Source organism: Calliphora vicina, chromosome 5 (assembly GCF_958450345.1).
Source record: "Calliphora vicina chromosome 5, idCalVici1.1, whole genome shotgun sequence".
Taxonomy (NCBI): Eukaryota; Metazoa; Arthropoda; class Insecta; order Diptera; family Calliphoridae; genus Calliphora; species Calliphora vicina.
The window spans coordinates 51,823,821-51,850,342 of record NC_088784.1 but is presented as its reverse complement, the minus strand read 5'-3'; the positions used below and the strand labels follow the sequence as shown (position 1 = coordinate 51,850,342).

Below are 26,522 nucleotides of genomic sequence, written 5' to 3'. Positions count from 1 at the left end.
TTTGCATGAGAGACGGCAAATGTAGCAAGCAGTTTCCGAAAGATTTTAATAATATCACACGGGAGTCAGTAAATGGGTATCCGCTGTATAGAAGGCGTGATAACGGTATTAGCGCTGATGTCAGAGGATCATCTCTTGATAACCGTTACGTGGTACCATATAATCCATATTTACTTGCAAAGTTCAATTGCCATTTGAACGTAGAAGTATGCACTACAGCAGCGAAATGCAATGAGCTCTCAAATGAGCTCTCTTGTTTTTATTTTCACATGTACGCAAGCACACACATTGTATAAAAACAGTCAGTCTCGCATGAGCATTGATAGAAGCAGGTTGTGTTACGCTTTTATGCTTGTTTATTTCATTATTTCAGCTAGTTGTTTTTGTTTTTGCCAGAGAATAATTCTCAACTCATACAACTACAATATCTAAAAACTGTAGTGGTGTGAGTTTGCATTTCGCTGCACTACAGTCAAAAGTGTAAAATACATATACAAATACGTTTACAAGGGGTATGATAGCGCAACTATTGCATTAGAAAATCAACAAAATGAAAATATGCTCTTGGATGAGGTTGAAGCTTTTTTAAATGTCCGTTATGTTGGCTCAACTGAAGCTCTGTGGCGTATTTATGAATTCCCTATGCACTATCAGTCACATACTATAATTAGATTGGATATTCATTTGGATCGTCAGCAAACAGTTATTTTTAGAGAGGGCGAGGAGCGTCAAGCTATTGATAACATTAGACTAACAAAACTGTTAGCATTTTTTGAATTAAATCGGATAGACCCATCTGCAAACCAATACACTTATTGTGAAGTTCCTTCGCATTATGTGTGGAATGATGCACGGAAAAAATGGCAGAGAAGGCAAAGAGGTGGTGATAAAATTATCTCACGTATGTATAGTGTTTCACCGAAAAACCCTGAACTTTTTCATTTGCGTTTGCTGTTGCTTCACGTATGTGGTCCGAAATCATATGAAGATATTCGAACGTACAACAGGGTTTTGTATAGCACGTTTGTAGCTGCATGTCATGCTCGCGGTATCGCTTCGAACGACAACGAGTGGCGGGAATGCTTAAACGAAGCGAAGGAATTCCATTCTCCAAAACAAATGCGTCAATTATTTGGAATTATCTGTGCTATGAATGTGCCAACAAATGCATTAGAACTTTGGAATGAATTTAAAGAATTTCTATGTGAAGATTTTTTAAGAAGTGACAATCATGAAGAGATTGCTTTTAACCGGGCATTACTTGAAATAGAACAAATATTGGAAACTCACAACCTCACATGCCACGCAATCGGCTTGCCGAATCCTACAGTTTTCCCAGAAATTATTTCAGCAAATGTGATTGATCCTTTTGAAAGTCAAGTTTTATTCAACGAGTTTTATGAAATTGCAGAAATTATTTCAGCAAATGTGATTGATCCTTTTGAAAGTCAAGTTTTATTCAACGAGTTTTATGAAATTGCAAATCTAGAGCAAAGGCATATTATAGACCAAGTAATTAGAGAAGTGCAATATCACGATACTGGATCCAATGTATTTTGTCTAACAGCTCATGCTGGTTGTGGAAAGACATTCGTTCAAACAGCAATTATTCACAAGATGAATTCACTTAATTTACGTTGTATTGCATCGGCTTATAGTGGTATTGCTTCAATATTATTGATTGGGGGAAAAACATTACATAATGTATTTAAGATACCAGTTCCGCTATTAGATACGTCTGTTTCTGGCGTTACTCCCAATAGTAGTCAAGGTCAATACATAAACTCATCTTCATTAATTATTATTGATGAAGTTTCCATGTGTCCGCTTTTATTATTAAAAGTAATTGATAGATTATTAAGGGATATATCAACGGATGGAAATAGTAAAAATAAAGTATTTGCTGGGAAAACAATATTTCTTTGCGGTGATTTCAGACAAATTCTTCCAGTTGTTCCACGCGGATCCCGTGCAACGTTAGTAGAGAACTGCATTGTCAGTTGGGAAAACTATTCTTCATTTCATCACGTGTCTTTGCAACAAAATATGAGAACATTGCCAAATGAAATTGAATTTACTGAATTTTTGAAGGCGGCTGGAAATGATCAATTGAAAAAATATCCCCAGTATGGTGACAGTATAATTGAGATACCAAATCGATTAATTGGTCAAAAAAGCAACATAATTGCAGATGTATACGGAGACATATCAGAAAATATCCTCTCAAATCGAATGCTAAATTCCGTTATATTAGCTCCAACTAATGACGCTTGCTCTATGGTGAATAATGATGTAATTAATCGCATTCCCGGCGAACAAAAAGTATATCATAGTTATGATCAAATTATTTCTGAAAACCAGAATGAAAATAACAATTATCCGGTTGAGTTTTTAAACTCCTTAAATTTAAGTGGTTTGCCGCCTCACAAGTTAATTTTGAAAGAAAATTGTATTGTTCTCCTAATTAGAAATTTGAACGTATCTAAAGCGTTAGTCAACGGAACCAGAATGCGAGTCAAACGCTTGCATAATAATTCTATTGATTGCGAAGTTTTGACAGGACCAGCACGCAATACGCGAATTTTAATCCCACGCATAAAGTTGTCTTGCACAGGTTCTATTTTGCCTTTTGAATTTCAAAGAACTCAATATCCTACAATTGTTGCTTTTGCTATGACGATAAATAAATCGCAAGGTCAAACATTTGACAAAGTTGGAATTTTGTTAAATCATCCTGTTTTTTCACACGGTCAGTTTTATGTGGCGGCGAGTCGAGTGCGATCATTTGATGGTTTGAAGTTCTACATAAGTGAACGTGGCGACCAAGGACATTTGGCAAATGATGAAAGAGTATTTACAAAAAACATTGTGTTCACGGAAGTAATTAATTTCTAAGCACTTCAGCCAGAGCTTTTGATAAATTTATTTAAGAGTAGATTTTAGTAAATTCTTACACACACAGAAACATACATCGTAAATTTTTATAATAATCTTTTTTCAAAATTCAACTATTTTCTTACACACACATATACATACATTGTAAATTTTTATAATAATCTTTTTTTAAAATTAATTTCTGCATAATTGCAATTTTTAATTTTGTGAAACTTTTGTGGCGAAATGAATACAAAGAATAAAATGAAATATGAAAAGCCGTTTACTTATTCTTATTTTTTCTTTAGTTAAATAAAAAAATATAAAGAAGTACATATCAAGTGGTCGAATTTCGACCACCGGGCGATCCTAGTCTTATATATAAATAGGCCACACGTTTTTTTGTGGTACACTTTTAAGTATGTTATTGTCCACCAATATTGATGAAACATATATGGGTTAAAAAGTTATTTTCTCTAGATTTGCAGAACATAATTTTTTTTTTAAATTCTTTCCATAAAAGTGGTAAAAAGCGTTTAAAAGTGGTGGAATTTAGCAAACAAGTTTTGTCTTAATTACCTGGCCACCACTGTATGAAGATGTGTGTAATACACATTGAGTATATTCACCAATTCTATTTTGTTTCTTTGTAAATCTTATGCATGGAACACATTGAAGACAGCAGGCTACCAACAGCAATCTGTCAAAATTAGAATACACACGTTTATATGAAGACGATTCTTTTGACGACAGCACAGCTACACGACCACACGATTGCTTTTGCCGCTGTAGCCGAATTAAACTAATTTCTATTTCTGTCAACTACAAAGCAGAAATACTGTTGTAATATAATAAAAAATGTAAATCAAATGAGTGCTTAAAAAAATATATTTTTTTTACTTAATTAAGAGTAGTTTTTGATAACCATATTGATGTAAATTAATAACAGGTACATAATTAATTATAACCATATATATGTGGGATTATAAAGGGTTAAGGTAGAAAATGCAACTCTGTTGCTAACGATTGACAGTTGACGGACAAATGGACAACAGGGACATGAAGTTTAGTTTTAAGTAGACAATAGAGAGAAGTAGTTAAGACGTTGATACGAACAGTCGCGCGGTCGCAAACTTTAATTTTACACAAAATGAATTTAAACTATTATTTTATTAATAAACATTTATAAATTTAGATAAAGTGTGTTTTATTTAAATGAGAAGTGAAAAGTGAGTTATATAAAGCGGGAGAGTTGAGAATCTCCCCTACATATATATGTTTACTCAAAATAATTGTTTAAATCTTAATTACTTTGGAATTTTGTACGGTTATTTTTTATTAAAGTGGCACCACTGAATTATAAATCAGCTGTTTACTTTGTAGCTGTCGTCTTTAAAATAATTCAGTAGCTGCCACACGACTACAACTCCAGCCAGCAGAATTTGTGTTGGTGTAGTCGTGTAGCCTGCTGCCTTCAATGTGTTCAATGCATTATTCTCTATCAAAATAGAGAGAGTTGTTTATAATGAGTTCTCATATGAGCAAATCTATCATACGTAAACAGCACAAACACCCAACAACAACATTCTACATTGTAGAATGTTGTTGTTGGGTAGAATCTACAATGTGGAATGAAATGAGAATTACAAATCAAACACACGCGTGCATATTAGTAAAATTGTTTTTATGCTAAATTCCCAATTTTTAGTTTGATAAATTCACTGAAATTTATTGTTGGGGGATAAGCTAGTTCCTATGCGCATTTCACTGGTTGCTTAGGCCAGATCATCAGGAAACCTTTTCCCAAAAGGCTTTAGAAAAACTAAAGATATTATACAAATAAAACTATAGAGTGTATGAGAATTACAGACACTCAAGCTTTATTTGTAAAAATATCAATGCTTAAACAAAACACCAACAATAAACCGTGATTTATCTTTTCTTACATTTCCTTACTACAATTGGTAGGTTTCTTGCCGACACAAACTGTAGTGTGTAAGTGAGTAAAGAAAAAACAAAAATTAAAAACAACTTGCTTTATTGTTTTCGCAAGAAAATCAAAATAAAGCGACCCAGCGGTAAAAATACACATTACGTAAGCGCTTATCTAAGCAATATTTCGTAGTAGTCATTGGTGATTCTTTCGCTTATTTTCCCACTTAGATTTAACATAAAAGTGTCATAGGCTGTATAATCGGTGTGCTCTCGCTTAGAATGTAAGCCTCAATATCAGTAGGTGTCACTACTATTTAATTTACATTAAAAGCGGAGTTCTAATCGAACTTGATGATACGCCTATAAAGACTTGGAAATTATAATGTAACAAATGTAGATTACAATCCTATTTGCATTTGCAAGTTAAGGTATAGTACCATGCTTACAGATTTCGTAATTGAAAGAATACTTTTGTATATTTTCATATATAAATTTTTGGAGGAAAAACCTTCCATTTTCATTTAGTTTATTTATAATATTTACGGCACTAAAATCAACACCTCCACTTACAACACCATAATACCAACTTTAAACTAAAATGTAAATAAATATCAATTTTGTTTTTCATGTATAAACAAGAATGAAACTGTATTATTTATATTTTGTAATCGAAGTTATAATTAGTGCACGATGTGTTGGATTACGAATAGATTATACTCTAAGTACTTAGATTGCTCGCTTAGAATATCATCCTGACGTTATCGATTAGTATCTAGGTACTTTGTTTCATTTACCGCTGGGGAGTTGCCAGCGAGTTGCATAATTTGTATGTATTTGAGTGCGTTTGGTTTATTTTTTATTTTTGTTGTTATTTTTTTTCAACATACAATTAAGGTATACTTTGGTGAAGGGTATATAAGATTCGGCACAGCCGAATATAGCTCTGTTACTTGTTTTTAATTATTTTTTTTTATTTATTTTTCACTATTTGTTTTGAAATTTCATATAAAAAGTAAGTATTTTACATTCAAAACATAAGAAAAGGGTCACTGTTGACGTCACGAAAAAAGAGTAAAAGAGTACACTAAAATATCGGAATTGTCCAAGGCGAATTCATATAAGGTGTATGCATCCCTACAACAACCCAGCGGTAAAAATACACATTACGTAAGCGCTTATCTAAGCAATATTTCGTAGTAGTCATTTGTGATTCTTTCGCTTATTTTCCCACTTAGATTTAACATAAAAGTGTCATAGGCTGTATAATCGGTGTGCTCTCGCTTAGAATGTAAGCCACAATATCAGTAGGTGTCACTACTATTTAATTTACATTAAAAGCGGAGTTCTAAGCGAACTTGATGATATGCCTATAGAATTAGATGCAAATTAGAATGTAATAAATGTAGATTACAATTCTATTTGCATTTGCAAGTTAAGGTATAGTACCATGCATACTGATTTCGTATTTGAAAGAATACTTATGTATATTTTCATATATAAATTTCTGGAGGAAAAACCTTCTATTTTCATTTAATTTATTTATAATTTTTACGGCACTAAAATCAACACCTTCACTTACAGCATAAATATAAATTTTATCAATTTTGTTTTTCATGTATAAACAAGAAAGAAAAGGTATTTATTTTTAGTGAATTTTAGTGAAAAATAAAAAACAAAAAAAAAATTAAATAGCTGCTGACTATCCGCTTAAATCGTAATCGAAGTTATAATTAGTACATGATGTGTTGGATTACGCACAGATTATACTCTAAGTACTTAGATTGCTCGCTTAGAATATCATCCTGACGTTATAGATTATTATCTGGGTACTTTATTTCATTTACCGCTGGGAAGTACAACAATACAAAAACAACATTCTCACCCTCCAGTTTGGTGAGCATTAGTAAAAAAAATCATCCTGAAAAATTTATAGGTAACTGCCGTTAAAAAAAAATATTTTTTTGCTCATACCTAAGAATAGGTTTACGGTATCCTACGAAGACAAAAACTCATATACTAGTAAATATGGACATATTTTAAGTAAAAATTAGCTTTTATTTTAATATTTAGCAAAATATGTTAATTTTGTTCCTAACTTTCTTGTTCTAGTTGCCTGAGATACGTTAATGGCCTGGCGAATTTTTAATAACTTTAACATTTTTTGACCAATTTCTGTTTTTTATGCCTCATTAGAACGACAATTACGTACACATTTCGATTCTTTTAAATTAAATTGCGAAAGTAATTTTTTAATGGCAAAATTTTTACAAGAACTGAAAAAAAAGCATCTCAAAATTTCAGAGGGCTTGCGGCATGTCTTAACCCCAACCGATTTACCTAAAATTTTTTCAGGATGATTTTTTTACTAATGTTCACCAAACTGCGGGGTGAGAATGGCCAAAATCCAACTTTCGTTTATTAAGGGCCACCCTAATATACTGTCGCTCACAGCTTATTTCGTGCATATGATTTTTTATAAAAGATTTCGTTATATTTTTATAATTATCTCACATATTAAAAAAAGAACACCGACAAATATTTGAAAATATGGTATTATTTATTGTATTAACAAAAAAAATTAAAAACAATTCATTTATTAAAAATATTTAACATAAAAACGCAATTTCAAGAAAAATAACCTCACAGCATATTTCGTGTACATATTAAATTACTAAATTAATTTATTACAAACAATAAATTAAAACAATTTTATTCATATTTTAAAGATAACTAATATTTTGAGGGATATCCCTTTTGTTTTAAAACTGATTTAAGTCTAGATTGCATAGAGTTAACCAGTTTTTATGTATATTCCGTCGTTATCTTCTGCCATTCATGTTGTAGTGCATTTTTTAAGTCCTGCTTATTATTTATCTAATGTTTTCCAATATTTATCTCAAGAAAACTCCACAAATTCTCAATAACATTGATATTTGGTGGTTAACCTGGAGTTTTAAAGATGTTGGGACAGTTAAAAATAAGCCATGTTCATAGAAGTTGCGACGTATGCTTTGAGTCATTGTCCTGTTAAATCCTAAATTCGTCTCATATACCCAATTTCTCAGTACTTTGCAATAAATTATTTTTCATTAAGTTAAAATATACATTTTTGTCCATAGTGTCATCGATAAATACTAAATTCTTGACCCCAGTTGACGACATGCATCTCCACACCATGACATGGCCTCCATCGTGTTTACAGAGCCACGTAGATAAATTTTGACAGTTTGGATAAAACAGCTGATGATCAGCTGGGCTAACGAGTCAGTGTTGCCAATTTAGAAATGAAGAAAAGCGTCAAGTGTATAGTAAAAACGGGTAAAAAGGGTAAAAAAAATAACGAAAAAAGTTTTTACTCTTTTTTCGTAAGAGAAAAAAGTAAAATTTTAACAAAAAAAATTTAAAATATATTTTTTTGCTTTGCAAATATCACATTAAAAACGGATAAAAAGGGTAATAAAATTGGCATTCAAAACAAGGATAAAAAGCAAAAAAACTTTAAATATAAAAAGCAGGTTTAAATTTTTAATTAAAATGTTTATTTCATTATTAAACAAAGTAAACAAACCTTAAAATAAAATAGCAATTCATTAAAAATCAAAATAAGGATAACTTTTTATAGAAAAACAATTTCATTTTCAAATACATATACATACAGGGTGCAAATTGTCCCACTCGTAATCGAAATAAATTTCGAACGCAATCATAATTTTCTATACATATTATTCGATATCAAATAAGAGAATACTAAAAATTAAAAAAACGAACATTCGAATAAGTATTCGATCGTGTTCGACTGCGGTAATTAGCCCTCAGATCTTTTATAAGTTTGATTTGTTACACAATCACATGGTTTTAACAAAAAGCACCACAAAATATGGAAAAAGCGTAAAAAAGGGTATTCGGAAAAAATAAAAGGGTAACGAGACCAAAAAAGCGTCATAAAATACCCGAAAAGCGTAAAAATGGCAACGCTGTAACGAGTACACCTTATATGAATTCGCCTTGGAATTGTCGATGTCGCAATCAAGGCGAATTTATATACAAGGTGGTGTCGGTGTCGAATTCAGGCAAATACGAGCGAATTCATGCATTTTTTATATATGGAGTTTGACATTGGAAACAATGAGAGAGTGGTTTTGAATGTCAAACTCCATATATAAAAAATTAATGAATTCGCTCGTATTTTCCTAAATTCGCCACCGACACCACCTTGTATATAAATTCGCCTTGGTCGCAATCAGGGCGTATTTAACAAGGTGACAGCAGTGGCGAATTGAAATAAATACAGGCGATCAATATTTCATTTAATACTAGGAGCGGGTTGCAAACTTGACACGCAAGGTGGATTGTCTGTGAAAGTATTTCTGGGGAATAAATTTTGCAATTTTATTTTATTTGCGAACTATTATTATTATTTGCCCACAGGCGGCATTATTGTTTTGCTGGTTGTACGGGGATTGATCGGCTGTGATGGATGGTGGTGTATCTGCTATGCAAGTCATTAGCGGAGGTAATGTGGACATTGATGGTAACGAAAATCTGTTAAAGAAAAGGAGATTGGATGGCGAAAAACCATCAATTAACTTAAACATATCGTTTTCTTCAGATCCAATGAGGTACAATAAATTTGGGATACTAGCTGACCTTGATTTTCAGAACAATGAAGTAAATGACAATCGTGTTAACGACACGGCTAAAAGTAATAAATCTGGTGGATCCAATTGCGAAACAAATTTTGCCCTCCCATATTTCTATACAACGTGAATATAAAGAACCTAGTGGAACAACTGGAACTTAAGAACCCTAAAATTGTATTCAAAATTAAAAATGTTAACAAACAGAAAAGCAAGCTTTATCTTTCAGACGTTGCCATACACTCTGAGATGATGTCAGTTCTGAGGGGGAAAAAAATAAATGCATATACATTTACTCCAAAGGAATTAAAACAGATTTCTTTGGTTCTTCGCGGTCTTTATCACACTACTGGTTTGGATGAAGTTAAACAAGTTTTAGACGATGTTGTTCCGGGTGTGGTGTCAAAAGTATCGAAATTTACAACTTATTTTTCGATAAAAAATAAATACGATACTGGTCTGTTTTTAGTAACATTGGTTCCCAAAAAAACTTGGTGATGTGTCCCACATAAAATATTTGTTAAATCAGTCTGTTATATGGGAAACGCCCAAAAAAAAGGAGCAAGAAATTCAATGCAGAAGGTGTCAGCACTGGGGACACATAGCACGAAACTGCACATCAGAATATAATTGTGTAAAATGTGACGAAAAACATATCCCTGGAGAATGCCCCGGCACCAATCATCCAACACAGAGCCACGCTGTGTCAACTGCAAAGAAAGTGGCCACCCAGCGAATTGGAGAGGATGTCCAGCTTTTAAAAAGTATGTAACCAATAAAAGAGATCGTCAGACAAGGGCCAAAGAAGGTAAATCTACTGCTACGGATAATGTTAACAACCTTTTTCATTCATCAACAACACCAGGGATTTCGTATGCTAGTCATTTTCACACAACGAAAAAAAAATAATCAAAGAGGTACCTCACCTATTGTCGACGCTTTTTTAAAGCTTTCAAGTATCTTCATGGAACCTGAGCAGCCATCTCTAGAGGATGAATTAAGTAATTTTCTTAATGATTTCAAAAACATGTCAAAAGATGAAGCTAAATCTGAATTTTTGCGACTTCTAACCAAAGTTAAAACTAACTATGGCCCATAGAAACCTGAATTTTTTAACCTTTAATGTAAGATCTCTGATAATCGTTATAATCGGACTACAATTGATGGAACTTTTAATGGGTCGTTCATTGAAATAGAACTTAAAATACAACATGTAATAAAGAAATGTTTGGTCGGCTCTTTATATATCCCATGTAATTATGGTCCTAGCCTTCGAAATGGACTTGAAAAAATTCTGCATGTTGTGAATAATCTAGATGGCTTTATATTGGGGGGTGATTTTAATGCCAAAAGCCAATCATGGGGAGATCATAATGATAATTATAATGGTAAAGCACTTAATGACTGGTTACAAGACCATACATACAACGTTTTTCGATTATGTGACACTAGCCCATCATTTCCTCTTGGCTCTTCGTTTTTAGACCATTTTTTGATTGATGCCCGTATAATTAACACTGATTTCCCAAATTACAATATTTCAAGTCTTTCGTCGTTCTCGGATCACTTCCCGTTGAAACTACAATTTCAGTTGAATTCTTCAGACTTGGTTATGCGTAGTCCACAACTTTTTACTTCCTATAAAAATACAAATTGGGATATTTTTAAACGTGACTTGGATTTTTCAACACGAAGTATAATGCCCCCCGCTGATAGAAGTCTGCAGAACGATGAAATTGATCAGCTCATAAATGAATTTATCACGATTGTGAATGCAGCACATAACACTCACTCAGAATAGAAAGCAAATTTGGAAAAGCACAATTGCCTGAAAACATAAAAAAAATGTTTTACCATTAAACATCGTTGGCAAAAACAACTAAAGAAAATTTACCATCGAACTGGCAACAGGTTAAGTAATGAATACAACTTGATATCAAAACAAATTCAACTATTAAAAAATATTTTAAAGGAACTTGTAAACTTAGACCAGTCAAAAAAATTTAACGAGAGATTAAAAAACATAAAGCCGAGTCCCTCGCCGTTTAAAGAGGTTTATAAAATGGTTGGTAGAACGGAAACTCATTTCTGCAAACAGATTATTCACAACAATACCATTATAACAAACGAAGCGGACATTGCTGATAAATTTCAAAGTTATTATTCCACGGTCTACACCGAAAATATACCTGCGAATCCTGTTGAAAACCTGGATCATCTTATTTCTTCCTGCGTTAATGACTTGCCTCGTCGCATCTACTCTTTTAATAGCACCTTCGGTTCTTTGGATAATGAAGACCTTAATCATTTTACGAGCCTGACAAAAGTTAGAGAAATAGTCAAATCTATCAACAATAAAAAATCAAGTAGTTTCGATGATATATCTAATTTCTTGATTAGAAAGTTTCCTGACTCTGCTCTAGAGCTGCTTACCATCGTTTTCAACAATTTTCAATTTGGATTTAGAAAATAGCATTCCACTCAACATGCACTACTGAAATTCCACAATGATATCGTAAGCAACATGCGGGAGAGAAAATGTACAGTGGCTATCTCCCTAGATATAGAAAAAGCGTTTGATTCAGTGTGGCATAAGGATATAATATTTAAATTAGTGCAACTTAATGTTGATCGCTATTTAATTAAAATGTGTTTAAGCTATTTCAAAGACCGGAAATTTAGCGTTAACATCAATGATACGAAATCCCTATTTGGTATTGTTAATAGCGGAGTTCCTCAAGGCAGCGTATTGGCACTATTTTTATTTAACCTTTTTCTGTTCGATTTTCCACATTCAACTGTAACATCTAAAGCGATTTTGTATGCCGACGATTGTTTGATTTTTTCACACGATGAATCTCCAGTGCAAGCGTTGAACACAGCAGCTGACCATCTAAATATTATAAATAATTATTACAAATTATGGGGTATTAAAATTAATGCCGGGAAGTCAGAGGCAATCTGCATTAGAAATGCTAGACTTCATTTTATATTTTTCTTAAGTTTCATCAAAATCGGCCCAAAAATATATAATATTTCGCTATCTTTCCATGAGAAATTCCAAATATTGGAAAAATTGACCTTTGACCTTCACGATTTAAGGGTTAAAGTTTTCCGATTTTAGTAAAACTTTCAGACTATATTTAAAATTACCTGGACTATATTATTCTGAATAGCTTTTACTTAAAAATCATTACAGTAAGGAAATTCTGGTCATTCCCCAAAATATGGCCAAAAAATTAGTTTTTCTCGAAAATCGCAAAATTTATATAGCAGGTACGGAAAAACTATAGGAGGTATTGACATACTTTTTTCACATTTATATTCCCTATTATGTTGTCAATAAATCCCCATGTGATGATCAAAAAATTCTGAAATTTGTTTAACAAAATTTTTAAAAATTTAAAATTGGAGTTTTGAAACTGCAGTTAAAAAAATTTAATTTTTTTGGTCATACCTGCGAATAGGTTAACGGTATCCTACGAGGACAAAAACTCATATACAAGTAAATATGGATATATTTTAAGTAAAAATGAGCTTTTATTTTAATATTTCTCAAAATATGTTAATTTTGTTAATAAATTTCTTGTTATAGTGGCCTGAGACACGTTAATGGCCTGGCGATTTTTTAATAACTTTAACATTTTTTCACCAATTTTTGTCTTTTATATCTTATTATAACGACAATTACGTACACATTTCGATTCTTTTAAATTAAATTGTAAAAGTCATTATTTAATGGCAAAATTTTTACAAAAACTGAAAAAATTGCATATTTTCCCCTTGTAAATGCACCTCAAAACATCAGCGTCATTGCGCCACCAGTTAACGTTATCCTATCATCCTAATATTTTACACAATGTGTTTCTACAATACATAGAACAATTCTAGAGGGGGGGACGGTCAAAATTCGCAATTTTATTTTTTTGGAGCACTCTAATGTACATGTACAGCTCGTTTAATATTGTTATTAACATGTTTGTGATTAATATGTACCTGTTTTGTTAATTTTTGAACAGATTGTTAACTAGTATTTAAGGGTTATTTTATATTTTTTTTTAACAGATTATACTCTGTTTGATATCGTAAATGCCGGGAGCAAGCGTTGATTCAACTATAAACATAATGTGATAATTCTAATTAATATTTAAATATAGCAAAGTTGCTTTATCATTTAATGTGTACTAGAACAAAACATATATAGTTCTAAGATTTATTTTGTTATAATCAGGTATGTTCTGTAATCCACGTGATTTCAAATCACATACCGTTTTAAAATCACACGTGTGATTTGTGCCTGTTCTGTAAATCACACTGTTATTGTATTTTTCGGTGTGATTTTAAATTTTCGAAAGCACAAGAAAACAGCTGATTCGTTTATTTTAAATGTTTTGTTTTGCAAATAATTTTGTAGAAATATTAAAGTGAAAATAAAAAAATGCCTGGAGCTTCTGTTATATCTTTAATGGAATTAAAAAGAATGGAACTACATTTTATAAAAATTTTGCAAAAACTATGGCGCAAGCTCAACCACTATGTCAAAAATAAAACAAAACAGCAAAGCTGCCACAGTACACAATTGCTTTTGGTTACCACTTGCTTCAACTTTGTTGCATTTTTTTTCCAATTAGCGCAAAAAACTTAACGCATATTGATAACTTATAATATAATCTAACAAATATTATAAATTTTATGACGAATTCTATAATTAATTTAAAGATATTGAACATATTTTAGACAAACATTAACAAATTTTAGTCCGGCAAGCTTCCATGTATTTTCGAAAATCATAAACAGCTGACAACTGAAAACAAATCTGAAACCACAAAAGAAATCACAAAAGCAAATAAACTTTTTACAGCAGAAAAGGTGTCTCTAGATTTTTATTAAATTTTAGGTGTTTTTTTTAATAAAACAAGTAATTCTATAAGAAAATTAATAAAGGACATATTGTTTAATTTATTTAAATAATTTATTTTAATATTTTCCATTCAATAGCCGCAGAAATAACCAAGTGATTTGAAAACATTAGTGACTTTGTTGAACGTTTTAAAATCACAAAATTATGTGCTCAGAACACCTTTTATGTGATTTCAAACCACTTTTATAAAATGTGATTTGCAGAACATACCTGAATGTCGATTTATATACATATATATTGTAATTTGATGAAAAGAAGCCTCAATAAAGATTTTACTTACTTACTTAATACTAGGAGCAATCATAAGGATTGGTGTGGGCCAGAAAATATAAAGAAGTGGCAAAATGTGTTGTGGACGGACGAAACGACCATTAATTTAATTGGTAGTGATGATAAGACATGGGTTAGACGTCCAAAAAATGGCAAAAACCAAAAACGTTTAAACATGGTTGGGGAAATATTATTATATGGGGATGCTTTTCTTGGTATTGCGTTGGTCCAATTTATTGGATTAAAGAAAATATGGATAGCACTTGTATGTAAATATTTTGGAGAATGTTATAAAGCCACATGCAGAATGGAATATGCCCTTAAAATGGCTCTTCCAGCAAGATAATGACCCAAAGCACACATCAGGTCTTGCCAAAAAATGTTTTTTATATAACAAAGTTCATGTTATGGAATGGCCGTCGCAATAACCAGACTTAAATCCTATGGAAAATAGTAAAAGACAAACTCGGACCTGAAAAATTGAAAAACAAGGAAGAACTTTGGCAGAAAATTCAGGAAATATGGTATGCAATTTTCCGATCTACATGCGAAAGTTTGTTAAATTCAATCCCGAAAAGATTTGATGCTATTATTAGAAATAATTGATATGCAACAAAATATTAAGAAAACAACGAATTCTTATGATGATTTTTTATTTTTAATCATTTTAAGACTGATTCTATTTGAATGTCGCATATTTTATTTAGTATTTTAGATTTGACATCGTTTTTAACATAAGAATGTGTTATTTTTTTATTTTATTTTTTTCTATTTATTGTTTACGTTATGAGCATTAATATATAATGAACAAATTTTAAATTTTGAAATCAAATTTTGTAGTTTTACCGCTTTAATCGAATTCATATGTAGTGATTCTATTGTATTGTCCGTCACTGTATAGAGTTTGACATTTGTGCGTGCTATTTCTATAATCAGCTGTGCTGCCGATGGCACCTTATTAAATGCACCTTGGTCGCAATCAAAGTAAATTAATAAAGTAGAATCAGTAGAACAGCTGACTATTTTTTTTATTCAGTCTGAACCAAGGTGCATTTAATAAGGTGCCATCGGCAGCACAGCTGATTATAGAAATAGCACGCACAAATGTCAAACTACATATATAAAAAATATCCGTCCGTACGCTAGTATGTCAAACTCTATATATAAAAAATAAGTGAATTCGCCTGTATTTATTTCAATTCGCCACTGCTGTCACCTTGTTAAATACGCCTTGGTCTGAACTGTCAATTCACTTGTGGTTGTTGTGGCGAAAAATACAAGCACAAAAGCAAAAACAACAACAGGCAACTTTGACAGCTCAGACCTTAAACCAAAAACAAAATTGCTTGTGGTTTTTGTAAATGTTGTATTTGTTGTAGTACTGTCGCTACTTTATTAATTTACTTTGGTCGCAATATTGTTTATTTCGTTCATGCTTTTTGATATGGTGTTTTCTCATAAATCACGAAGTCATTTACAAAAATATTTCAAGGCGTGAGGTCACAAAGTATACAGAGGCGTCAAATTTGACAGTTCAAAAACACTAAAATCAGCTTTTTTGGAAATTGTTTCGATAGAAAGAGAAAACAAATTTGCGGTTTAATACAGACAGTGCGTTAAAACAAACAACTATATAAATATGCACAAAACCAAATCAGTTGAAATTGTTTCGAACGAAAGAGACAAATACATATATTTTTTTTGCCGTGTCACCTCTGTATACTTTGTGGTGAGGTTGATGAGTGTGTCGGATGAAGAGAATAATTTTTTATATTACATATTTCACTTATTACCCTTATCGTGGTTGGCGTAAACGTCATACGCCTACGACAGTTTCGTACTAGATTAAAGAAACAGTTTGCATTTTATCTTTAATCTAGTACGAAACTGTCGTAGGCGTAAGACGTTTACGGTAACAACGATAAGGGTGATTATTTTAGTTTTTTTCTTTATTCTCAACATGTCGTTATTGCAATTAAAGTTGCATCCGATGTGGTGAGGTTGATGAGTGTGTCGGATGAAGAGAATAATTTTTTATATTACATATTTCACTTATTACCCTTATCGTGGTTGGCGTAAACGTCATACGCCTACGACAGTTTCGTACTAGATTAAATAAACAGTTTGCATTTTATCTTTAATCTAGTACGAAACTGTCGTAGGCGTAAGACGTTTACGGTAACCACGATAAGGGTGATTATTTTAGTTTTTTTTCTTTATTCTCAACATGTCGTTATTGCAATTAAAGTTGCATCCGATATTGACATTTTTAAATACATTTTAGTGCAAATAAAAATTAAATATAATACCCGCTATTGGTGTTAACACCACAAAATCAAAAATAAAATGCAGATTGACGAGTCATCAATCAAGTGTGCATCAAAGCATCAAATTACACATACACGAAAGTGACATCAAGCATTTTGGTAGTGTATGGTGCCCCAAGGCGTATTTATTACGCCTTGATGGTGCCCTTACCACCATACACTATCAAAATGCTTGATGTCACTTTCGTGTACGTGTAATTTGATGCTTTGATGTACACTTGATTGATGACTCGTCAATCTGCATTTTATTTTTGATTTTGTGGTGTTAACACCAATAGCGGGAATTATATTTAATTTTTATTTGCACAAAATGTATTTAAAAATGTCAATATCGGATGCAACTTTAATTGCAATAACGAGAACATGTTGAGAATAAAGAAAAAATCAAAAATAATAAGCGAAATATGTAATATAAAAAATTATTCTCTTCATCCGACACGCTCATCAACCTAACGCCCTGAAATATTTTTGTAAATGACTTCGTGATTGATGAAAAAACACCATACACTATCAAAAAGTGACATCAAGCATGCTAAAAATCAAAATGTTTTTGATTTTCCATCAAGCGTTGTCGGTGTCACACATACAAACACATTTTCACTAATACTACCATAGTGCTTGACGAGTATTTTGATAGTGTATGGTGCGCTTTAGATGTGTAGTTTGACATTATCGCTGTACTCCTGATGACACCTTATTATATGTATCTTGGATAAGCCGATTTGTAAGGACAAACATTTTTCGATATTGTGCCATCGATTTTTCGATAGATTTGGCTTGAGGAAAAAAAATCATGGAATAAACGTAAACGTTTATATTAAAACTACGACTAGAGTGTTTTGTTTGAGTTCGTGAATAATAAATGTCATGTTAGAGCTCAATTTAAGAAAAATATACATATCAGTTCACTTTAGAATTCACTTGCGATTTGAAGTCGCCTTCTTGCAAATGTAAACTATAGAACACCTTTCATTCGATCTCAACTAGCATTGTAAATTTTATGAGAAATATGTATGACAGAACATGCCTGATAGTACTTTTTAATTTTCAAATCTGTAATTTAACAAATTAAACTTGAATTTTCTCACTTGCGTTAGACTTTTGATTTGTTTCGCTAACGATGGTAGCGGGTTAAAAGCTAGACTTACCTCGTTTTGTAGATATTTTAAAGCACTTTCTAACGATGTAAATACTATTTAGGTCGGTTTACAAATCGAAGAGATATACATAGCTGTAAAGCTCTAAAACTCCCAAACTAAAAGTTCATTGCCAAAAATATACATATGGGGGATTTCATGTCAAGTGAACCAACTTTTGAAATCGATGTCTTCCGATCGGGATGAAATTTGCACCAAGGTTAGCTCTATTGGATAGTAACTCAGACACAATTTTTCAACAACATCGGTCGAGAACTCTCTGAGTTATAGGGGGTAAAATTTTGACAATTTGGTCAAACAGGGGTTTTTTCTTATCCATGTAACTTATTACCTATTGTTCTTAGCAAAATGTGTTCCAAATAGTATAGATAGCTATTTCTTCGATCTTTCGAAAAAAAATATTTAAAAAAAAAAATAAAAAATTTTTAATATTTTTTTTCCGAAATCAAAAACTTTTTTGACTTTTTTTTAAAATACGCTATTTTTTTTTATTTTTTTTTTTTTCTTAAAATAAAGTTTAGATATTTTCCTTGAACACCTACTTGGTCGCTTAGTGGGATGCGAGTGGGATATCTATCAAAATAAATATTTTGTAACTCAAAACATAAAATTTTTGACTTTTTTTGCAAAATCAAAAACTTTGTTGACTTTTTTTTTTCAAAATGGACCCTTTTTTAATCTTTTTTTTTAGGTCAAACAAAAGCTTAGATATTATCCTTGAAGACCCTTTTGGTCGCTTAGTGGGATGCGAGTGGGATATCTATCAAAATAAATATTTTTTAACTCAAGACTTACAATTTTTGACTTTTTTTTTTGCAAATACGATTTTTTTTCCAAATGGGCCCTTTTTTTAAAATTTTTTTTGTAGTCAAAAGAAAGCTTAGGTCCATTCCTTTAAGATATTTTTAGTCCCTTAGTGGGATGCGAGTAGGATATCTGTCAAAATAAATATTTTGTAACGCAAGACATACAATTTTTTAATTTTTTTTTGCAAAATCAAATTTTTTTTCCAATATGGGCCCTTTTTTAATTTTTTTTTTTTGCTCAAAAGAAAGCCTAGGTCCATTCCTTTAAGATATTTTTAGTCCCTTAGTGGGATGCGAGTGGGATATCTATCAAAATAAATATTTTGTAACGCAAGACATACAATTTTTTAATTTTTTTTTGCAAAATCGAAATTTTTTTCCAATATGGGACTTTTTTTTAAAAATTTTTTTTGCTCAAAAGAAAGCTTAGGTCTTTTCCTTTAAGACCTATTTTGTCACTTAGGAAGATGTGAGATGTGATATCTATTAAAATAAAAATGTTGTAACTCAAGACATTCAATTATTGACTTTTTTTTTGCAAATTCGAATTTTTTTTCAAAATGGGCCCTATTTTAAAAATTTTTTTTTAGTCAAAAGAAAGCTTAGGTCCATTCCTTTAAGATATTTTAGGTCCCTTAGTGGGATACGAGTGGGATATCTATCAAAATAAATATTTTGTAACTCAAGATATACAATTTTTGATTTTTTGGCAAAATCAAAAACTTTTTTGACTTTTTTTTAAAATGGGCCCTTTTTGTAATTTTTTTTTTTGCTATAAAGAAAGCTTAGGCCTATTCCTTTAAGATGGTTTTGATCGCTTAGTGGGATGCGAGTGGGATATATATCAAAATAAATGTTTTGTAACTCAAGACATACAATTTTTGTGTTAAAACATTTATTTTGATAGATATCCCACTCGCATCCCACTAAGGGACTAAAAATATCTTAAAGGAATGGACCTAGGCTTTCTTTTGAGCAAAAAAAAAAATTAAAAAAGGGCCCATATTGGAAAAAAATTTTGATTTTGCAAAAAAAAATTAAAAAATTGTATGTCTTGCGTTACAAAATATTTATTTTGATAGATATCCCACTCGCATCCCACTAAGGGACTAAAAATATCTTAAAGGAATGGACCTAAGCTTTCTTTTGACTACAAAAAAAGGGCCCATTTGGAAAAAAAATCGTATTTGCAAAAAAAAAAGTCAAAAATTGTAAGTCTTGAGTTAAAAAATATTTATTTTGATAGATATCCCACTCGCATCCCACTAAGCGACCAAAAGGGTCTTCAAGGATAATATCTAAGCTTTTGTTTGACCTAAAAAAAAAGATTAAAAAAGGGTCCATTTTGAAAAAAAAAGTCAACAAAGTTTTTGATTTTGCAAAAAAAGTCAAAAATTGTATGTTTTGAGTTACAAAATATTTATTTTGATAGATATCCCACTCGCATCCCACTAAGCGACCAAGTAGGTATTCAAGGAAAATATCTAAACTTTATTTTAAGAAAAAAAAAAAATAAAAAAAAATAGCGTATTTTAAAAAAAAGTCAAAAAAGTTTTTGATTTCGGAAAAAAAATATTAAAATTTTTTTATTTTTTTTTTTAAATATTTTTTTTCGAAAGATCGAAGAAATAGCTATCTATACTATTTGGAACACATTTTGCTAAGAACAATAGGTAATAAGTTACATGGATAAGAAAAAACCCCTGTTTGACCAAATTGTCAAAATTTTACCCCCTATAACTCAGAGAGTTCTCGACCGATGTTGTTGAAAAATTGTGTCTGAGTTACTATCCAATAGAGCTAACCTTGGTGCAAATTTCATCCCGATCGGAAGACATCGATTTCAAAAGTTGGTTCACTTGACATGAAATCCCCCATATACATATCGAGCTCTTTGCGCGAAATTATCTTACATATGTTACAAAAACTAAATTTTACAGGTGAGCCTTATTATTATTAAATTTCTTTGTTATCAATACCAAATTTTAAATCCGATTAACCCCCAATAACACGAAGTCTGGTTATGTTTTAACTAATAGTTATAGTGACACTTTTCATACAAAAATAGTTTTAACCGACTGTATAACTATTAGTTAAGGTATAACCAGGCTTCGTGTTAATGGGGGTAAGTAAATTAAATTTCAAATACGATAAAATTAATTTAGTAATATTTCGATAAATATAGCGAATATCTGTATAATATTTTACTATGTAAAACTGTAACATACGATAATTTCGCGCAAAGGGGTCGATATATACATTAGGGTGGCCCTTAATAAACGAAAGTTGGATTTTGGCCATTCTCACCCCCCAGTTTGGTGAACATTAGTAAAAAAATCATCCTGAAAAAATTTTAGGTAAATCGGTTGGGCCCTCTGAAATTTTGAGATGCATTTACAAGGGGGAAAATACATTTTTTTAAGTTTCAAGAGATATTTTCATAATTTTTTCACATTTTTATTCCCTGTTCTATTCTTAATAAATCCCAATGAGATGATCAAAAAATTCTGAAATTTATTTAACCAAATTTTTAAAAATTTGAAAATGGAGTTTTGAAATTGCCGTTAAAAATATTTTATTTTTTTGTTCATACCTAAGAATAGGTTAACGGTATCCTACAAAGACAAAAACTCATATACAAGTAAATATGGACATATTTTAAGTAAAAATGAGCTTTTACTTTAATATTTATCAAAATATGTTAATTTTGTTCCTACATTTCTTGTTCTAGTGGCCTGAGACACGTTAATGACCTGGCGAATTTTTAATAACTTTAACTTTTTTTTGACCAATTTCTGTTTTTTATGTCTCACTAGAACGACAATTTCGTACACATTTCGATTCTTTTAAATTAAATTACAAAAGTAATTTTTTAATGGCAACATTTTTACAAAAACTGAAAAAAATGTATTTTTTCCCCTTGTAAATGCATCTCAAAATTTCAGAGGGCTTGCGGCACGTCTTATCCCCAACCGATTTACCTAACATTTTTTCAGGATGAATTTTTTTACTAATGTTCACCAAACTGGAGGGTGAGAATGGCCAAAATCCAACTTTCGTTTATTAAGGGCCACCCTAATCTTATATATAAATAGGCCACACGTTTTTTTGTGGTACACTTTTAAGTATGTTATTGTCCACCAATATTGATGAAACCTATATGGTTTGAAAGATTATTTTCTCTAGATGTGCACAATATAATTTTGTTTTAAAAAAATTCTTTCCATAAAAATTTTAAAAAGCGTTTTAAATTTGCTTGAAAAACAACAACAACATGTTTATGCACATCTAAATACACGTGTATTTGTACACAAACGTGAAAAATATTGTTGCGTATACTCAAAGTAACTGTATAATTTCGTTATCAGTGGTCGAATTTTGACCACCAGGCGATCCTAGTATACATAATAAAGCTTTCAGTTTTATTAAAAAGAAAAATTTGAAAAAAATCGGCGAGTTACTACTGTGATTTTGTTCCAAAATTTTATTTCTAAAAAAGTATATGTTTACAAATTTAATTTTATTACTACTGTTTTATTTATTGTCGTGGCAAAACATCATAACTATTTAAATATATAGTGCGCTAAGGGTCTTATTACAAAACATTTTTAGGCATAAATCAAGATCAGCGAAACAGCTTGCATTTTTATAATTTTTTGGGGTTAACATTTTTGCCTGCTCCCTCTTAGTTTAAGAGTTATAGGAATTTGAAGTTAATACATATAATAGTACATTCCTCATATAGGTATTTGGAAAACAATCTGATCGTTATGGGTATCATTGAATAGTGCTTCAAAATACCTTTTATGATATATATGGTACTGTTTATTAACACTGTGAACCAAAAATTCCTTTTTGAATTTATATAACAGTACTTCAGAAAAAGTGATTTTAGCGAAGCCGGTGTTCGATACACCCCAGAGTTTTAAGTCTCTTCACCCATCCAAAGGCGGGCAATACAGAAAATATGAATATTAACAAGTCAAGCCCGACCATATAATACCCTACACTAAGTAAATGAGCAAAAACCGTTTTCTTTTAAAAATATCAATAATTTTTATTCGTGAGTGATTTTCGGAAGTGGGCCTGATATCGGAGCTATGATCAATTATGGACAGATCACCATGAAATTAGGTCGTGTGATTTATGTCTATATGAAGGTCATTTATGTTGAATTTTGTGTGTATACCAACATTTTTAAGAGACTTATACATGTTAAAGTGATTTTCGGAAGCGAGTCTATATGCGAGCTATGAGTAATTATGGACCTATCGTAACAAATTTTGTTGACATGAATTTTGTATATATAAAACTTATCTGGAGCGAATTTTGTGTAGATTCATGTATAAATTAAATATTTATGACTGATAAAGTCTAATTTCGGGAGGACATTTGAATGGGGGCTAGGTGAAATAATGGACCGATTCAATAGGCTCCGTCCTTGGGCCGAAAAAATTATATGTACCAAATTTTATCCAAATATCTTCAAAATTGCGCACAAGGTTTACATGATTAGCCAGACGGACGGACAACGTTTAATCGAATCAGAAAGTGATTCTAAGTTGATCGGTATATTTTAAAGTGGGTGTTAGACTAATATTTTTGGGCGTTACAAACATCTGCACAAACGCTCCCCACTATGGTGGTGTAGGGTATAAAAAATATGTAATAATTTTTATATTTTCGGTTGAAAACACTTGTAATGAGGGGCTCCATTTGATCGCACACCACTGTAGGCACATATAAAAATAAAATGTAGAAATTATATTTACGCTAGACTGTCTGTGTTTACCTTCAAATGTGTCGTCTGTGGTTCAATACTTCAATGTTATTGCTGGTACTCAGTTGTTGCTGTTGTTCTATTGTTTATGTTTATTTTTTAGAATTAATGATATTTGTTTTGTTCGGATAAATGTCGCAGTTTGAATAAAACACGTTGAGGCAATACTTTTTCCATAAATGTTATTTTTATAATTATTAATAGGTACCTAGTTTAATTTATTTTTTAACTTTATGTGTAGTTGTGGTTTCACTTTTTTTGTAGCTTTGTATTGTATTAATCATTTCTAAGCAAATACTATTAATTGCTAAGATAACAACTGTTTTAGTTTTAATTAAAGCAATATGTACAAAAAAATAATCACTATAACGTTTCGGAACAAGCACTAAATTATCCCAAAATTGATATCAAAAACAAATAAATGAGGTGCGATCGTTGCTTTCTATCTTCTATTATTACCGGGATTTTTTACGAATTTTACTTAACATTGGTTTCACATTATTTTAATTTGTCCTTATTGCTTTAAAAAATTAACATAAATTTTTAATAAAATAAACAAAACAAACTTTTAACTAACGCTAACAAAATAAACTAAACGTAATACTGGTAGTGACACTAGGCGAATTTATAGAAGGTGACGACAGAACTACAACAAATACAATATATACAAAAACAACAGGTACTTTGTTTTTGTAAAAAGATAAGTGAACTCTCAAAGTTGCCTGTGGTTGTTTTTGTTTTTGGATTTATTGTATTTTTCGCCACAATAAACACAAGTGAATTGACAGTTCACTTGCAAGGTGCATTTAATAAGGTGCCATCGGCAGCACAGCTGATTATAGAAATAGCTCGCACAAATGTCAAACTACATATATAAAAAATATTCGCCCGTACGTCCGTATGTCAAACTCTATATATAAAAAATAAGTGAATTCGCCTGTATTTATTTCAATTCGCCTGTATTTATTTCAATTCGCCACTGCTGTCACCTTGTTAAATACGCCTTGACCAAGGTGCATTTAATAAGGTGCCATCGGCAGCACAGCTGATTATAGAAATAGCACGCACAAATGTCAAACTACATATATAAAAAATATCCGTCCGTACGCTAGTATGTCAAACTCTATATATAAAAAATAAGTGAATTCGCCTGTATTTATTTCAATTCGCCACTGCTGTCACCTTGTTAAATACGCCTTGGCCTTGACCTATAGATTCGCCTTGGATTAGCTGTTCCAATGCTGTCAGTATTTTTTCGGTCCCCAGTCCCAGTTAACGTTTTTGTATCGCCAAAACTCCCCAACAATATCATGTAGGGTTCTATAGCTGAAACAAAAAGTCGACCTTTCGACTTTTTCCGTTTTTTAAAAAGTCGACTTTTCGAACATTCGACTTTTTTCGTTTTTTGGTAATTTATAAAAGTTTCGAACTTTCGACTTTTGGTAATTTATAAAAGTCGACTTTTCGAACTTTCGACTTTTTAGTTAAATCGACTTTTTTAGACTATTTTCGACTTTCCGACTATTTTCAACTTTTTACCATTTCTTGTAAAAAATACATAGTTTCTACATTTATTTATGCTCCTTTTATAATGTTTAGCAATAAAAATGAAATTTATCAAGGCGATAATAGTTAGAAGAATGTTGCGTAGAAAAAAGCTTTAATTTATAAACATTTATTTATTATTTATATTAGCATATACACTCCGGTTCACTTATTTAAAGGCACTAAAAATTCCATATTCAGCAGCCTGTATCTTCTGCAATTTTAAACCAATTGCATAATTTTAAAATAGAAATGGAAGCTAGACATCTTGAGATCTAAAAAAAATCATGATAGTAGTGGTTTCTTAACTAAAGAACTTTTTTTTTTAACAATTCATAAAAAAAGTAAAAAAATTTGCTATTTTTTTTGGTTCACTTGAATAAAGGCACTTTATTATTTTTTTTATTATTTTTAAAGTAAGTGATGATTTTTTGTAGCGAGCGTTTGTTTATTACAATTTATTACATCTTAATCATTTTACGAGTCAAAATGGCAAAACAAAAAATTTTAAATCTATCGGAAAAAACTAAATTCGATGTTTACCGTTCTGAAGGATATTCTAACCGCGCAATAGCTAAAAAAATTGGACGAAGCCCAACAGTTGTCGACAATTACATCAAGGACCCCGAGGGGTATGGAAAAAATTTTAAAGGAAGGGTTTCATTGTCTTTATCTACGTATGAGAAAAGAAAGATCGTCAGAATTGCTTCTAATTCTGCCTTATCCTTGTCAAAAATAAGAGCTCAAGCTGGAGTGCAAGCGAGCAAGTCATCAATACGCAGAGTAATTAAGAGCTGTGAGTATCTTAAATACCTGAAATTACAAAAAAAGCCGCCACTTAATGCTCCTCGTAAGGAAAAGCGGCTTCAATTCGCAAGAGACTACATGGTATGGGATGTGCAGCAAAGAGGTCATGTAAATGACTGGAGAACCGTTGTATTTACGGATGAGAAGAAGTTTAATTTGGATGGGCTTGATGGCTACAACTATTATTTCCATGATTTGCGCAAAGAAAAGCGATTTTTGAACCGACATCACAGCCGAGAGGGCGGCGTTATGGTGTGGGGTGCTATTACGTACTATGGCACCATTGATCTTGAATTTCAAAGTGCAAAAATGACTGGTGCAAGCTATAAAACGTTATTGGAATCAGCTTTTCCGAAGTTCAGTGAACTATTTGGTCCCATATCTTGGATATTGCAACAGGATAATGCCCCTATACACACCGCCAGAGTAGTAAAGGAGTTCATTGCAAGCCAAAAATGTTAAT

General features: G+C 31.4%; 2 protein-coding genes across 2 annotated transcripts in view; one reads left to right on the top strand and one right to left on the bottom strand.

The window, feature by feature from the left end:
- The window catches only part of Myd88, a 169,051-nt gene extending 144,805 nt beyond the window's left edge, over window positions 1-24,246 (bottom strand). The window contains exon 1 of the mRNA XM_065511439.1: window positions 23,720-24,246. The gene's annotated coding sequence lies outside the window, so the exon portion shown is untranslated. The remainder of the gene's footprint in view (window positions 1-23,719) is intronic.
- LOC135961256 (uncharacterized) lies at window positions 559-26,521 on the top strand. Its single transcript, XM_065512753.1, has 2 exons — window positions 559-2,429; window positions 25,993-26,521. The coding sequence occupies exons 1-2, from the start codon at window positions 559-561 to the stop codon at window positions 26,519-26,521; spliced, it is 2,400 nt and encodes a 799-aa protein (XP_065368825.1).
- Window position 26,522: the final 1 nt, after the last annotated feature.

Coding starts and splice junctions, on each gene's coding strand:
- LOC135961256 (XM_065512753.1), top strand. CDS start 559: ATGCTCTTGGATGAGGTTGAAGCTTTTTTAAATGTCCGTTATGTTGGC. Junction 2,430..25,992: donor AGTGGTTTGCCGCCTCACAA/GTTAATTTTGAA, acceptor GTCAAAAATAAG/AGCTCAAGCTGGAGTGCAAG.